The sequence below is a fragment of the Pelodiscus sinensis genome, chromosome 4, assembly GCF_049634645.1.
Source record: "Pelodiscus sinensis isolate JC-2024 chromosome 4, ASM4963464v1, whole genome shotgun sequence".
Lineage (NCBI taxonomy): Eukaryota > Metazoa > Chordata > Testudines > Trionychidae > Pelodiscus > Pelodiscus sinensis.
In genome coordinates, this window is record NC_134714.1 from 27,161,053 (window position 1) to 27,178,692 (window position 17,640).

The window sequence follows — 17,640 nt, forward strand, 5'->3', positions numbered from 1 at the left end:
GGTGCTCATTCCAACATTGGCTGTAGCATGGACTCCATAAAGAGCAGCTTGAGATGTGAATCCAATTCCCCTTTCGAGGAGGGCTTAAAACCTCTGCAGATCAAGGTGGCCCTCCTCCAGACACTTTAAACAGAAGTCATGGGGTTCCCCAGAAGGCATAGGTTTTGCACATGTCGTGCAAGGCTTGAATCCTTGTGGACCTGGCATCCACTTCTCTTGAAGGGGAGAGTTAGCAATAAATACGAATAATAAGAAATTGACCTAATTAATTGCTAACTATTTACACTTCAAGCAACTAACTACAAAGACAACTATGATCACACTGGATGCACACAGACACGAAACGCTCCAAGCTACCATCATGGGCGGTAAGAAGGAACTGAGGGAGGGGAGAGCCAGCAGGGGTTCGCCATTATGTTGGTGCCACTCTGGGGGCTCCCTGCTGGCATGACCAATACCACAGGGGAAAGTCTCCAGAATCTGGGCACACAGCACACATGTATCTAATTCGAATGCTCATGAGCAAGCACTTGAAGTATCAGAAGGAGTACAATACGGCCTAGCAGCAGTGCTGCATAAAGGTTAACAATCCAGCTGGTGCTGAGCTGCAGATCTGCCAGTTTTATTAAGAGCTGCATGCCATACTTGGCAGAGACATTCCCCAGACCTCCACCACCCTTATCCCGCAACAGCACTATGGATACCTCCAAGAAGCTCAAGTCACAAGTCCATCTTCTTTGTCCATCACAAGGAGGATATGGTGATGGACAAAGAAGAGGTATATGGGAAACAGGTGATGAGGGACTCCAACTGTGCAGTAAGCCAGGATCTGTTTTTGATTCTACCATAGGTCTGTCGAACACAGGTAAGCCCAATGCAGGAGAAGAAAATTTAGGTAAAAATATGTTGATAAAATTTCCAATTACATGGATGGTACCCCTAAAGCAGGACACCGTATTTCAACTATTTATTAGCTTCCTTATACTTCCCTTGTAGAGTTGGGCCTCAGTGACAACTTCAGCAGACACCCCTGTAGTAAACTGGCTAGCAACATATAGGCCTGGGCAGCTTTGGGATGCCAGCAGCAGCTGTGCTGTCTCTGCCTGTGTCAGCTTCAGGAGTGATATCAGGTAAAAGCTGCTGTAGAAAATCGTATCAATATCCAGCACTGTTACATTGTTGTTAGAATACTGCAAGCAAGCAATTTCTCCGTTCTCCCAACTTGTCAGCCAGACTCATGACAGCTAATGCAGTAACTGGTGCAGTGCACCCGCAACACCAACTAGAAGTGAAAATGAAATGGGAGAGCAAGAGGTGAGAGTTCAGAATCTTAAGTTTTTGTTTTCTGTAGTGAATACACTGACAATGTCACCTCTGAGTTTTATCTTTTGCTGCGGCCATTGTAGCCATCAGGCTCTCTTCCTCCATATGTGTGGAATACCCGAACAAAATGAGGAAAAAGAAAGGGAGTCAAGATGAAAGGAAATCCTGAAAGCCAATGAATACAGGATCTGGAGAATGAACAAGTGAAGAGAAAAAAGGTCCACAAGTTGCAGCAGGACGACGACATAAAGGGGCTTCTCAAGCAGCCAACAAATGCTGTAGACACTGGTCAATCTGCAGATTCAAGAGCCCTGGGCTTGCCTCCTCTCCTATAACCCACTGAGAACTTCATATCAAGAAATCCCAATAATCAGAGAATCAAAGGGTTGGAAGAGACCTCTGTAGGTCATCGAATCCGACACCCTGCCAAAGCAGGACCAAACCTAACTAAATCATCCCAGCCAGGGCTTTGTCAAGCCAGGACTTAAAAACCTTTAGGGATGGAAATTCCATCACTTCCCCATGGCAATCCATTCTAGTGCTTCACCATCCTCCTAGTAAAATAGTTTTTCCTAATATCCAACCTAGATCTCCCCCCCCCCCCACCCCACTGTAACTTAAGGTGCTCCATTTTCTGCCATCCATCACTACTGAGAACAGCCTCGCTCCATCCTTCCACGCTCTTTGGAACTCCCCTTCAGGTAGTTATCAAATCCCCCTACACTCTTCTCTTCTGTAGACTAAGTAAACCCAAATCCTTAGCCTCTCCTTCTAAGTCATGCACTCCAGCCCCATAATCACTTTTGTTGCCCTCCGCTGGACATTCTCCAATACATCCACCTTCTTTCTGTAATAGGGGGCCCAGAACTGGACACAATACTCCAGATGGCCTTACCAGTGCCAAATAAAAGGGAATAATCACTTCTCTACATCTGCTGGCATTGCTCCTCCTAATGCACCCTAATATGCTGTCAGCCTTCTTGGCTACAAGGGTACACTGTTGACGCATATCCAGCTTCTTATCCGCTGTAATCCCCAGGCCTTTTTCAGCTGAATTGTTGCTTAGCCAGTAGGTCCCCAGCCTGTAGCAATGCTTGGGATTTTTCTGTCCCAAGGCAGGACTCTGCACTTGCCCTTGTTGAAGCTCATCAGATAATTTCCCACCCTGACATGTGGCATCATGGTTTGCAGCATTACTCCTACCACTCCACAGACATTAAAGACAACCACAAACTTCATATATACAGACACGTGAAAGCCTTGGTTGATGATTATAAATATTAAAGAGAGCGTGCGCACGCGCACGCTTGGTCTAACAAGCTATATATCGAGCAAGCTGTGGTGGACATGATTTCCTCCTACCTCTACCCCCCCTCCCACTTCCCTCCACCTTCATATGTTCAGTGGAGATCTCTAGCATCTCTGGTCCAAAGCAAAAACAATTTGCACATAAAACACTGTGCCATGAGATGAGCCTCACCAAGGCAAACACCTGTTTGATGCTTGTACACAGAGGAGGGCAGGAAGAATACAGGGTTCCAGTACCACAGGAAATGGGTATAATCCCTGAAGGATGGGCTGTCCTTGAATAGGGATGACTAGCTAATTTACCACTAACTACAGGGGTCTGCAACCTATGGCTCTAGAGCCAAATATGGCTTTTTTGTCATTCCCAAAATACATACAACTTCTTAAATTAAAATAAAAAATCCAATATTTTTTTAATTTCACCTTTAACTGTTCACTTTAACAACCATCCATACTCTCCACTCAATGGGGGTCATGCATATTTTCTTTTAATTTGATTGGTCAAGGAATCTGTCCATCATACATGGTGAACTCTAACTCCCTGACAGTAAAAATGGGGGGGGGGGGGGGGGAAAGAGATGACAAGTAGCAAAATTTTTAAAAAAGGAATGGATAGACTTGTATGCATTTGTGGATAGGTCTGAATCGTCACACTGTCTCATTTGGAGTGAGACTGTTCTCAAACAAAAATAACCTGAATTTCATGACAAAACATGCAGCATTTGCTACAAAATACCCTGACGGCGATGTAGTAAGATGAAGGCCTAAAACATAAGCCCATGCAGCACAGGCCTGGTCTCAGGCCTACCTAACAATAGACAAAACATGGCAAACAATTCAAAGCTAAGCTGTGAGCAAGAGGCAGGTCCCAGTCCACAGAACTTGGTACGAACAGAGCTGAGTGCAAAACACTAACTGGTGCTAGGAACTGACTGTAGAATAACAACTGGTACTAATCAGAAGATGAAATCATGCGGTAGCACTAGCTCATTAAAACAAACTCCCCACAGATATAGACTCAGGAAAAGATCTAAAATGACAGCATGATGGATAGAGGGGATCTAATCAAACCAGGAGTTGCAGGGTGACAGGTGGCAACCTGACAACGTCAGCAGTGAGGTCTGATTTGTTGCACCTGCATATAAGGTGATGTCTTGGGGGGAGGGGGGGGGAAGAGGAGGAAGACAGTCTTTGGATAACCTAGAGGGCAGTGGAAATTTCCCACTTACTGAGTCATTCCATTGTACATAGGCGCAGTGGTTCAGGAGAGTCTACTGACAACTATTACTGTATTTTGCTTTACAATAAACCTGGCCTGGCACGTTCCATCCGTATCTGGTTTGTGGTCTTCTGGGGCTCTCTTGGAGTCTGCTGTGGAAACTAAGTGCACAAGTCAACACAGCACACATCACTAAGCACACACACAAGCAGCCTTCAACGGAACCAGAGACCTGTGAGGACACCTTGGCAGTAAATCCCAACCAGCCATCCTTGAACTACAGGTGACACACAAAAGAAGAGCCTGCAAGAAGCTGCAGTGGAAAATTAACACTGGACAAAATAGCCATGGTCAAAAAAAGTGGGAGCTTAAACTCTGCAAGTTTTGCAGGCTTATACAGCATTACTGGAGAGGGGATTACGTGAAGAGATGCACGCTAAAAATTGGTCATGAACTAGTAGACTAGACTAGGTTTCACAACAAGGACGAAAAGTCTTAGAGAAAATTCAAGACACGCCATTTTTGGCAAAAACACTTAGTTGTGTAAATGGCCCATCAAATCAACAAGGAACAATGTAAAATTTTGAGTACAGCTTCTTGTCTTGTTCAAAGCAAATGAAAGGTAACTGATGTGACAATAATCAGTTGTGTATTCTGGGATAACATATTAGTGGAAATGCTGTTCACGAAGAAATGATTGAAATATTACCACTGAAAAATAAAACAAGGGAAAGATTCTTCAAACTGTGATGAACTTTGTAAATGAGAAAAGTACTGTTGGATAATCTTGTGTGTGTGTGTGCGCGCGCGCATGGTGCACTTGGCATGATCGGCAAATAAAGGGGATTGCTTACTCTTTTCAAAAGCTGGCAGTTCAGCTTTTCTGACCTTTCATTGCATTGTGCATCAGCAGACACTGTGTGTGCAATATTGTGGAATAGAACTCAGAAATGTAATGTAACTGGTCATTCATACTGTGAATTGGATTCTTTCCCAAGTCCTTAATCACTGGTAGATTCCGAACACCCCGATCTACTAATGCACAATATTTGCTGGTTATCTCACAACAAAGTTTTGTCTCATTTTGCCACCTGCATTAATGAGATTAAGTCATTTTTGGATATGAAAGCACACTGAGCTTTCAGACTGACTGGTTGCTCAAGTTTTACTAATCTCATCAACATTACTGGTCATTTGAATGAGTTGAACCGTAAGCTACCAGGGCAAGAAAATACAATCCTGACTTTGCAGCAGGCAGATTTGAGTCCAAACTGACTGTGTTCAAAGACGTTGATAGAGGCAGAATGGCACATTTTGAAAGATTATGAATGTTTCATGATTCATATCTGAGATAGAATCCAAAACAACATCCTTGATTTCCAGCAGCTTGCCAGGTTTGTTTGTGCTCCTGATAGCATTTAAGTCTCATTTTGATGACTTTTGCAAACAGTGCTTTGTTCAAGTTTATGATTCATCCACACAAAACATCTGTTGAACTGGATTTAACAGTCATTGCAATCATATAAGTCAGCGATTTGGAAACGGAAACAGCAGATTCCAAGGAGCCTGATATCTGGATGGAAAAATTCCTCAAGCTGAATTCTGATTTAGAATGCCTTGTTTGACAACATGCAGAATTGGCAAAACTGCACAAATGGGCTGACATGAATTTGGAGCACGATGATAATCTGATTCTACAACCTTGGAAAGAACTTCCTGTCACATACCACACCACGCAGAATGTCAACTTGGCCTTACTTTCAATATTTGGTTCCACCTATAAGTGTGAGCACACACTCATTTGAATCACATAAAAGGTAATTTGTGCTCAAGATTGATAGAAGATGGCCTGAATGCGTGCATAAAGCTGAATTTGACCAGTTATGATATAAACTTCAAAGAAATGTACGAAAAGATGCAGCAGCAGGAGTTCCATTAAAGTCCTTGAGTACAATGTTTAATTTATAAAGTTGTTTATTTTCAGTGATGCAAATGGGCATTCTTATACTGGCTATTTGTTGACTACTTATTCTGAATTTTGATGTAGTTTGGCTCTTTGGTTTTAAAAGGCTGCTGATCCCTGAACTACTACTAATGCTAAAACTAGTAATCACCATAAACTATGAACTACATACAACAGAAGATGTCACTCTCAGTAAAAACTAAGAGCACAAAAGAACGGGGGCTCTGACTCAGGCCATTCAGCAGTAAGCAGGAGCTGGAGAGGTATCCACTTGCATGACCTATTATGCCATCAGCTGTGAATTTGAAGGGATTAATATGAAGTGTGGCTCAGCTGACACTAATAGGAAAAACCTGGCAATGGTGCAAGTGCACCCATGTTTGGAATACATATTGGAACCATAAATGGAAGACATTTGGTTCTCTTCATTCATGTTTTAACGTGTCTGTTTTTAAACTCTATGGGGCTTTTTGACAGTTACAAAATAAAATTATAGTAATAAGAATATAATTTTATTAGTTTACAACTTACACTGCTGAGAGCACACAAACTATGAAAGAAATCAGTTACCCATTGCTGCACATTGTCATAACTCAGAGAATCATTCACACAAAAAATAAGTGCACTGACAAAGTTACATTCGTACATGTATAGCAACCACCACAAAATTCCTAACAGGCCACAAAAAACGTCAGGGACCAGGTAAAACCATCACAGTTAAAATCTGTCAAAATGGTCTAAGCCTCCATGAGCTATATAGGGCCACAGAGAGCTCTTCTAGTACTTCTCATATAGGGCTGTTCAAACTCAGCAGGCAGTCTCTCCCAATCTGTCCTCCATCCTCATAGTAACTAGACAGCTTCAATCATTGGAATATTTTTCCTCACTGATATTCAATCTTGTGAGTAAACAATGCCAGCAACCCTTAAAAATGACCAAAAATCACATTGAACTGTCATTCTCCACCTGCTGAACTGACAGTTGAACCATTCCTTGGTGCTAGTGAAGTGGCCAGGATATCATAGAATCATAGAATAGTAGGACTGGAAGAGACCTCGAGAGGTCATCAAGTCCAGTCCCCCGCCCTCATGGCAGGACCAAATACTGTCTAGACCAGTGGTCCCCAACCTTTTGGGGCTGCTGGGTGCTCAGCGGTGGGGCCACTCAAATGCAGGGCACCTGGAGCCGGGGCCGCACACACGCCGCAATGCAGAGGCCGGCGCCGCTCCTGTGCCACATCCCCAGGAGCAGGGCCGCCTATACGCCGGGGGCCAGAACAACCCATGTGCTGCATGCCTGGGGCCGCCCCTGCGCCAAGCGCCATAGGGCCGGCATAGCCTTTGCGCCGTGCACCCAGGATCGAGGCCGCCCATATGCTGTGTGCCCAAGGGCCGGCACTGCTCATGTGCCACACGCCCGGGGCCAGCCCCGATCACTCGGTGGGGGCACAGGAACGGCCCGGCAGACACCATGGCATCTGCGGGCACTGCACTGAGGACCACTGGACTAGACAATCCCTGATAGACATTTATCTAACCTAAGAACATAAGAACGGCCATACTGGGTCAGACCAAAGGTCTATCTAGCCCAGTATCCTGTCTACCGACAGTGGCCAGCACCAGGTACCCCAGAGAAGGTGGACCGAAGACAATGATCAAGCAATTTGTCTCCTGTCATCCCTCTCCAGCCTCTGACAGAGAGGCCAAGGACACCATTTTATCCCCTGGCTAATAGCCTTTTATGGACCTAACCTCCATGAATTTATCCAGCTTCTCTTTAAACTCTATTATAGTCCTAGCATTCACAGCCTCCTCTGGCAAGGAGTTCCACAGGTTGACTACACGCTGTGTGAAGACGAACTTTCTTTTATTAGTTTTAAACCTGCTACCCATTAATTTCATTTGGTGTCCTCTAGTTCTTCTATTATGGGAACTAATGAAGAACTTTTCTTTATCAGCCCTCTCCACACCACTCATGATTTTATAGACCTCTATCGTATCCCCCCTCAGTCTCCTCTTTTCTAAACTGAAAAGTCCCAGTAGCTTTAACCCCTCCTCATATGGGTCCCGTTCCAAACCCCTAATCATTTTAGTTGCCCCTTTTCTAAACCCTTTCCAAGGCCAAAATGTCTTTTTTGAGGTGAGGAGACCATATCTGTACACAGTATTCAAGATGTGGGCGTACCATAGTTTTATACAGGGGCAGTAAGATATTCTGGGTCTTATTTTCTATCCCTTTCCTAATAATTCCTAGCATCCTATTTGCCTTTTTGACCACGGCTACACACTGCGTGGAAGTTTTCAGAGAACTATCCACGATAACTCCAAGATATCTTTCCTGATTTGTTGTAGCCAAATTAGCCCCCATCATACTGTACGTATAGTTGGGGTTATTTTTCCCAATGTGCATTACTTTACACTTACCCACATTAAATTTCATTTGCCATTTTGTCACCCAATCACTCAGTTTGGTGAGATCTTCTTGGAGTCCCTCACAGTCTGCTTCTGTTTTGACTATCCTAAACAGTTTGATATCATCTGCAAACTTTACTACCTCACTGCTTACCCCTTTCTCCAGATCATTTATGAATAAGTTGAAAAGGATTGGTCCCAGGACTGACCCCTGGGGTACACCACTAGTTACCCCTCTCCAATCTGAAAATTTACCATTTATTCCTACCCTTTGTTTCCTGTCTTTTAACCAGATCTCAATCCAAGAAAGGACCTTCCCTCTTATCCCATGGCCATGTAATTTACACAAGAGCCTCTGGTGAGGGACCTTGTCAAAGGCTTTCTGAAAATCCAAGTATACTGTATCTACTGGATCCCCCTTGTCTGCATGTTTGTTAACCCCTTCAAAGAACTCTAACAGATTAGTAAAACAGGATTTCCCTTTACAGGAACCATGTTGACTTTTGTCCAACAAATTATGTTCTTCTACATTCCTCACAATTTTATTCTTTACTATTGTTTCAACTAATTTGCCCGGTACTGAAGTTAGACTTACCAGTCTGTAATTGCCAGGATCGCCTCTAGAGCCCTTTAAATATTGGTGTCATGTTGGCTACCTTCCAGTCATTAGGTACGGAAGCCGATTTAAAGGATAGGTTACAAAACACAGATAATAGCTCAGCAATTTCCCATTTAAGTTTTTAGAACCCTTGCATGAATGCCATCCGGTCCCGGAGATTTGTTAACATTAAGTTTTTCTATTTGTTCCAAAACCTCCTCTAATGACACTTCAATCCGGGACAGTTCCTCAGATTCGTCACCCACAAAGGACGGTGCAGATTCAGGAATCTCCCCAACGTCCTCAGCCATGAAGACTGAAGCAAAGAAATCATTTAGTTTCTCCGCAATGGCTTTATCGTCCTTGATTGCTCCTTTTATAGCTCGATCATCTAGGGGACCCACAGGTTTTTTAGCAGGCTAAATGTACTTAATGCTTCTAATGTACTTAAAAAACATGGTTATTTCTTTGAGTTTTTGGCTAGCTGTTCCTCAAAATCTTTTTTTTGCTTTTCTTATTACATGTTTACACTTGATTTGACAGTGTTTATGTTCCTTTCTATTTATCTCACTAGGATTGGACTTCCACTTCTTAAAGATACCTTTTTGTCCCTCACTGCTTCTTTTACATGGTGGTTAAGCCACGGTGACTCTTTTTTAGGTCTCTTGCTATGTTTTTTAATTTGGGGTATACATTTAAGTTGGGCCTCTATTATGGTGTCTTTAAAAAGTTTCCATGCAGCTTTCAGGGATTTGGCTCTAGTCACCGTGCCTTTTAATTTCTGTTTAACCTCATTTTTGTGTAATTCCCCTTTTTGAAATTAAATGCCAGGGTGCTGGACTGCTGAGGTGTTCTTCCCACCACAGGAATGTTGAATGTTATTATATTATGGTCACTATTCCCAAGCGGTCCTGTAACGGTTATATCCTGGACCTGATCCTGCACTCCACTCAGGACTAAATCGAGAATTGCCTCTCCCCTTGTGGGTTCCTGCACTAGCTGCTCCAAGAAGCAGTCATTTAAGCCATTGAGAAATTTTATCTCCGCTTCTCTTCCTGAGGTGATATGTATCCAGTCAATATGGGGGTAATTAAAATCCCCCATTATTATAGAGTTCTTTATTTTGGTAGCCTCTCTAATCTCCCTCTGCATTTCTATGTCAGTATCTCTGTCCTGGTCAGGTGGTCGGAAATATATCCCTACTGCTAATTTCTTATTATTGGAGCATGGAATTTCTATCCATAGCGATTCTACGGAACATATTGATTCACTTAATATTTTTATTTCATTTGATTCTACATTATCTTTCACATACAGTGCCACTCCACCACCCACCCGGCCTGCTCTATCCTTTCTATATATTTTATAACCCGGTATGATTGTGTCCCACAGATTTTCCTCATTCCACCAGGTTTCAGTGATGCCTATTATGTCTCTCTCCTCATTTAGTACGAGGTACTCTAGTTCACCCATCTTATTAGTCCGACTCCTAGCATTTGTGTACAAGCACTTTAAAAATTTGCCACTGCTTATTTGTCTGCCCTTCCCTGATGCATTGGATTCCTTTGTATGCGGTTGTTTGTCAGCTCTGGCCCATGGTTCGCCCTCTCCCCTCCTCTCTTTCCGACTACAGCTTAGAGAATCTCTATCAACGGATTCTCCTCTAAGAGAAGTCTATCTCCGATTTACGTGCATCTCCGCACCAATCGGCTTTCCCCCATCTCTTAGTTTAAAAACTGCTCTACAGCCTTTTTAATGTTTAGTGCCAGCAGTCTGGTTCCACCCTGGTTTAGGTGGAGCCCATCCTTCCTGTATAGGCTCCCCCTCTTCCAAAAGTGTCCCCAGTTCCTAATAAATCTAAACCCTTCTTCCCTACACCATCGTCTAATCCACGCATTGAGACTCTGAAGCTCCGCCTGCCTACCTGGCCCTGCGCGTGGAACTGGAAGCATTTCCGAGAATGCCACCATAGAGGTCCTGGATTTCAGTCTCTTTCCTAGCAGCCTAACTTTGGCCTCCAGGACATCTCTCCTACCCTTCCCTATGTCATCGGTACCTACATGTACCACGACCACCGGCTCCTTCCCAGCACTACACATAAGTCTATCTAGATGCCCCGAGAGATCCGCAACCTTCACACCAGGCAGGCAAGTGACCATACGGTTCTCCCGGTCATCACAAACCCAACTATCTATGTTTCTAACAATCGAATCACCCACTACTAACACCTGCCTCTTCCTAACTGGCATTCCCTCCCCATCACAGGTATCCTCAGTGCGAGAGGATACCGCAACATCCTCTGGGAGGAGGGTCCCAACTATGGGATGGTTTCCCTCTGCTCCCATTAAATGCTCTGTTCCCTTGAGACTTTCATCCTCCTTGAGAGCACTGGGGCTCTCAGACTGGAGGTGGGACAGTAATACAGTGTCCCGGAAAGTCTCATCAGCATAGCTCTCTACCTCCCTTAGCTCCTCCAGTTCAGCTACCCTGTCCTCCAAAGCCCGAACTCGGTCTCTGAGGGTCAGGAGCTCCTTGCAACGGGTGCACACATACGCCACCCGCCCACAGGGCAGGTAATCATACATGTTACACTCGACAATAAACAGGATAGCCCCCACTCTGCTGCTGGGCTCCTGTCTCCATGTTTGTAATGGATAAGTTGAAGTATAAACTGGGATTCTTTTTAAACTTCTGGAGTATAGATTATTCTAAGAGTTATGTTTTAAAGAAGGACAGAAGTCACTAGTGCCCTCTCAACTCCCTCTCCAAAATCTCCTGTTAGCTGTTCCTGGTCACGCTCTCCCTGATCGCTGAGTCACAGGCTTATATAGCTCTGGTAGCCCCTCCCCCTGACTGAGGCTCAGCCAATTAATAGAGGCTTCTAGATTTCAAGCCTTTTAGAAGCTCCTTCAAACAAACAAACCAAACAAAAACCAACCAAACAGACAAACAAGCTCACACACTGCAAATAACTCCCCCAGACACAAACACACTCCAGACAGCCACTTACCTCAAGGGTCCTGTTTTTACTCCTCTTTTACCTGGAGAACTCCCTCTCCAAACTCTCCTGTTAGCTCAACCTACTCTTAACTATCTCCAGAAATGGAGATTTCACCACCTCCCTGGGCAATTTATTCCAGTGTCTGACTACCCTGACAGTTAGGAACTTTTTCCTAATGTCCAACCTAAACCTCCCCTGCTGCAGTTTAAGCCCATTGCTTCTTGTTCTATCCTCAGAGGCCAAGATGAACAAGTTCTCCCTCCTCCTTCTGACATTTTAGATATCTGAAAACTGCTATCATGTCCCCCCTCAATCTTCACTTTTCTGAACTAAAACACAATTGCTTCAATCTTCCCTCATAGGTCATGTTCTCTAGACCTTTAATTATTCTCTTTGCTCTTCTCTGGACCCTTTCCAATTTCTCCACATCTTTCTTGAAATGCGGTGCCCAGAACTGGACAAAATACTCCAACTGAGGCCTAACCAGCGCAGAGTACAGCGGAAGAATGATTTCTGTGTCTTGCTCACAACACACCTGTTAATGCATCCCAGAATCATGTTTGCTTTTTTTGCAACAGCATCACACTGCTGACTCATATTCAAGTTGTGGTCCACTATAATCCCTAGATCCCCTTCTGCCATACTCCTTCCCAGACAGTCGCTTCCCATTCTGTATGTATGAAACTGATTGTTCCTTCCTAAGTGGAGCACTTTGCATTTGTATTTATTAAACTTCATCCTATTTGCCTCAGACCATTTCTCCAATTTGTCCAGGTCATTTTGAATTATTACTCTATCCTCCAGATTAGTCAATACCAAGCTGGGAGGGGTTGCATCTGCAAACTTAATAAGCATACTTTCTATACCAATATCTAAATCGTTGATGAAGATACTGAACAGAGCCGGTCCCAAAACAGACCGCTGCAGAACTCCACTTACGCCTTTCCAGCAGGATTGTGAACCATTAACTACTCTCTGAATAAGGTTATCCAGCCAGCTATGCACCCACCTTATAGTAGCCCCATCTAAGTTGTATTTACCTAGTTATTGATAAGAATATCATGCGAGACCATATCAAACGCCTTACTAAAGTCTAGGTATACCACATCCATCGCTTCTCCCTTATTCACAAGACTTGTTATCCTATTCAAGAAAGCTATCAGATTGGTTTGACATGATTTGTTCTTTACAAATCCATGCTGGCTGTTCCCTATCACCTTGCCACTTTCCAAGTGATTACAGATGATTTCCTTAATTACTTGCTTCATTATCTTCCCTGGCACAGAAGTTAAACTAACTGGTCTGTAGTTTCCTGGGTTGTTCTTATTTCCCTTTTTATAGATGGGCACTATATTTTCCCCTTTCCAGTCCTCTGGAATCTCTCCTGTCTCCCACGATTTTTCAAAGATGATAGCTAGAGGCTCAGATACCTCCTCTATCAGCTCCCTGAGTATTCTAGGATGCATTTCCATCAGGCCCTGGACACTTGCAGGCATCTAATATTCTAGGTGATTTTTGACTTGTTCTTTTTTTATTTTACCTTCTAAAACTACCCCCTTCCCACTAGCATTCACTATGTTAGGCTTTCCTACAGAATTCTCGATGAAGACCAAAACAAAGAAGTCATCGAGCATCTCTGCCATTTCCAAGTTTCCTGTTACTGTTTCTCCCTCCTCACTGACTAGTGGGCCTATCCTCTCCTTGGTCTTCCACTTGCTTCTATTGTATTTATAAAAACTCTTGTTTCCCTTTATTCCCATAACTAGTTTGAGCTCATTCTGTGCCTTTGCCTTTCTAATCTTGCCCCTGTATTCCTGTGCTGTTTGCCTATTATCAGCCTTTGTAATTTGTCCTACTTGCCATTTTTTATAGGACTCCTTTTTTATTTTTAGATCATGCAAGATCTCATGGTTAAGCCAAGGCTGTCTTTTGCCGTATTTTCTATCTTTCTGACACATCGGAATAGCTTGCTTTTGGGTCCTTAATGTCCCTTTGAAAAACCGCCAACTCTCCTCAGTTGTTTTTCCCTCTCAGTCTTGATTCCCATGGGAACTTACCTCTCAGCTCTCTGAGCTTACCAAAATCTGCCTTCCTGAAATCCATTGTCTCTATTTTGCTGTTCTCCCTTCTACCCTTTCTTAGAATTGTTAACTCTATGATTTCATGATCACTTTCACCCAAACTGCCTTCCACTTTCAAATTCTCAACCAGTTCCTCCCTATTTGTTAGGATCAAATCTAGAACAGCTTCCCCTCGGTAGCTTTTTCAACCTTCTGAAATAAAAAGTTGTCTGCAATGCAGTCCAAGAACTTATTGGATAGTATGTGCCCCACAGTGTTATTTTCCCAACATGTATCAGGATAGTTGAAGTCCCACATCACCACCAAATCTTGGGCTTTGGATGATTTTGTTAGTTGTTTAAAAAAGCCTCATCCACTTCTTCCACCTGGATCGGTGGCCTGTAGTAGACTCCTAGCGTAACATCACCTTTGTTTTTAATCCCTTTTAGCGTAACCCAGAGACTCTCAACACTTCCATCTCCTATGTCCATCTGTTCAGTGTGTTCATTTTTAATGTATAAGGCAACATCTCCTCCCCTTTTTCCCCGTCTATTCTTCCTGAGCAAGCTATACCCTTCCATATGGCTTCATGAGCTTGAGTGGAAGGGTAAGCTGTGCCTCCAGGATTATTACAGCATTTCAACATTCCCAATGGCAAGCCAGCAGCTGAGGAACAAAGTTTTCACTTGTAGCTTTTTGCACAATTTCATATTCTTGAAGGTGAAAGCACACCATGAATCTTGCCTGACTAATCCACATGGGCGTCAGTAAGGCATTTCCACTGATTGACCACTGCTTGCATAACCATACAAAAGAAGCACTTTGGCCACTAAGAACATCAAGACAAGTGCTCTGGTGCCATATAAGGATGTATGCAATCTATTACGCCACTGCAGTTCGGGAACACCACTGCTGAAAATCCTCCTACTTATGACTTGCCTAATGCTCAGGGTACAGTTCTGAAAGGGCCTCTGCAATGCATTTTCCAACTCCAAATTGATTCCTGACTGACCAATAGTCAACTGACATTGCACATTTCCACAGTGCAATCACAACTCACTTGTCCATGTAAGTTGTGAGCTCTACACACAGCTCGTTTCATGTCCCTGTACTGAGGGGCTAAGAAGTGCTCAGCACAGATGTAGGAATATAGTCTTGTGCATCCAAAAGTTTGGCAACCACAGCTTTTCATCTCTAACATGCATCATCATGTGATCTCTCCAGTGCTTGTTTCTCACGCCCAGAAATGGTGCTACACCAACTGCAGCAGCTCTGAACTCCACCAACAATCTTGAATTGATAGTCATTATATTGCATAGCAAAAAAAATGTCATGAGTCTTGCTGATTGAGTTTTTCCCTGAAATTCTGCAAATATTACAGGATCATGCAATCTGTGCTTGCACATTTGTGATGATAATGCCAAGTTAGGCAGGCTGTGTTTTTGTCAGAGATAGTGGACAATGAGGACGATCACGCAGGTTTGTTAGTTTTTAAAAAAAATAAAGGTACAAAACACTATGAGATACAAATAACATGATGGGATGGAGACAGCAGCAAACTGCAAAGTTGACCTCTTGCGCCTAGTAACCCTTTGCAGAATTTGCTGTGGCCAACATACATCAAGTGTTCCAAAGACAGTGAACTGGATACCTACCCATGATGCATCACGCTCCATCAATACAAACACTCCTGACAAGCACATGCACTCCAAACACAACAAACCAAGTATGCATGTGCTCAAGTGATATATGCAGACATAACTTGAGTCAACGGAAGTCCGCCTTAGGCATGAGGGTTTCTCAAAAATAAAAAAGGGGGTGCGATGCCAAAAAGTTTGGAAACCACTGGTCTATAACATCTGATACACAGAAAATGCCAAGTCTTAAGTGCAGCTTTCTGGCAAAGGAAAAAAAAAACGAAACAAGTCCTAACAGTATGGAAAGCAAAATAGAAGAACCAGAACTTGCCAAATGTCTTAACATAAGTTCTGCTTTCTTCCTACACGTACCAGATGAATATTTCCTAAAATATTAATCATTACAAGTTCAAGCACAAGTACTGTACATGTGTTTCAAAACTACAAATCTAACTAAGCTGATGAAATCATTAAAAGACTGAGACACCTGCTTGACTCTCAGGGCTACTAATAAAAGCATAACAGACTTTGGTAATAGTGGCTCAGACAACTGTAACAAATTGTGAATACTAAGGATAGTTTTATGGCAACTCTAATTATCGAAGTTGAATCACTCAAGGTATTCCTATGGCTATAAAAGTATCTATACGTAAGCTGAGTGATTTTACATAGGAGGATATCAGGGTTTTACACCAATAATCGCTGACAAGTCATTAAAAATTGAAATAAATGAACACGTAATGAAAAGTTAATCATATACATTGTAAATTTACAGTTATCTACATAAAACGTCCTTCAATTATTGCAGTAATTAGCAACAATGGCTTACTTATCAGGATTCTCCTTGGGTGCTGGGAATGATTGAGGATTCACGTGAGCCAGTGTAATGAACTCATTCTTTTCCAAGCTTCCAACTAGAATACGGATTTTTGACTCCACCAAGCCCACCCTGAATCAATTACAAAAATAAGCAGCAATTTATAAATACCTGAAATACAATAATACACTTCTGGGAGGGAAAAAAGGCAAAATTTTCTGGTTAAACCAATACCTGGAAACAGCAAGTAACTAAACACTGTCAGAGAAGTTCACTCCAGACCAATTACTTTTCAACAAAGCTTTTTGGTCAGTGAATTCCACATCATCTTGCCTTGAAGCTATACCTTGTCCAAACTGCTTGTGCCCAAAATGACACTAACAATCAAAGATTTTGCTGGGTGTAGTAATTAAGATGCTATGCATTAGTAATTCTTCAGCCATCTAATACCCAAACCAGGAAAAGCGCAGAAAATTGAGAGGGGAATGCATTTATTTATATTCAGATTAGGACTTGTACTTTGATCAGCTACTCAATGCCTACAGAACAAGTATGTGAAGATTTAACACCACTGCTGCTTCAAGTACGGTGAGAGAAAGCAAACATCCGAGAACCCTAAATAAAAAAATGAGGAAGAGTAAGAGCTAGCTATTAAGACCTTCTCCATACATCATAAGACTGAAGGTAAGGGCACATCAAAATATCTTTTCAAGTCCTGTTAAACAGAGCATCTCATGCAATGATATTTTCCTTCATTAATGAATTTCCATATTAATGAAAGATGAGAAATAAAATTGTCTTCATGTGTTTAATTCTAGAACACAATCTTTACTCCCCTCCCCTATGTGTTACTTGTTTATTTATATCCAGGTAGGCTGACCAAGTATTTTGACATTTGGGGAATTTAAAAAAAGTAGTATGCATAATACTCACCATTCTAGTCGCTGTTTTTCTGTGGGTGCACTTGCGAGAAGTACAATGTAATGCCTTTGGAGATAAAGACAACAGGCTATTCTATTTATGTCAGACACTGGATATTCACAGTTATTAACATCCTCATGTATTTAAGCTACAAACCCAGACAGAAGAATAAAATCAACAGTTAAAGATATACACCTTACAATAAAAAAAGTTTATACAAGCTACAAGAGGCTATTTAATTATTGCAGAGTCTGGTATTAACAGATTATTTTCCAAAACATTTCGACTCACGTTGATACCCACAGCTGCACAAACAAATAATAGAAATGCCACTTAAGCTGGAATTTCAACTAAATGAGCGTATGACTTAAATTGCCAATTG

General features: G+C 42.5%; 1 protein-coding gene across 5 annotated transcripts in view; it reads right to left on the reverse strand.

Moving 5' to 3' along the window:
• PAPOLA (poly(A) polymerase alpha) overlaps window positions 1–17,640 on the reverse strand; it is a 98,434-nt gene that overhangs the window by 36,738 nt on the left and 44,056 nt on the right. For all 5 annotated transcript variants that reach the window (XR_001368989.3, XR_003091291.2, XM_006133714.4 and 2 more), the window contains 2 exons: window positions 17,271–17,324; window positions 16,350–16,469 (listed from right to left, as the gene is read on the reverse strand). Coding sequence is in view for 3 of the 5 variants with exons in the window: in XM_006133714.4 (XP_006133776.1) it covers window positions 16,350–16,469; window positions 17,271–17,324 (174 nt within the window). In the remaining 2 variants the exon portion in view is untranslated. The remainder of the gene's footprint in view (window positions 1–16,349; window positions 16,470–17,270; window positions 17,325–17,640) is intronic.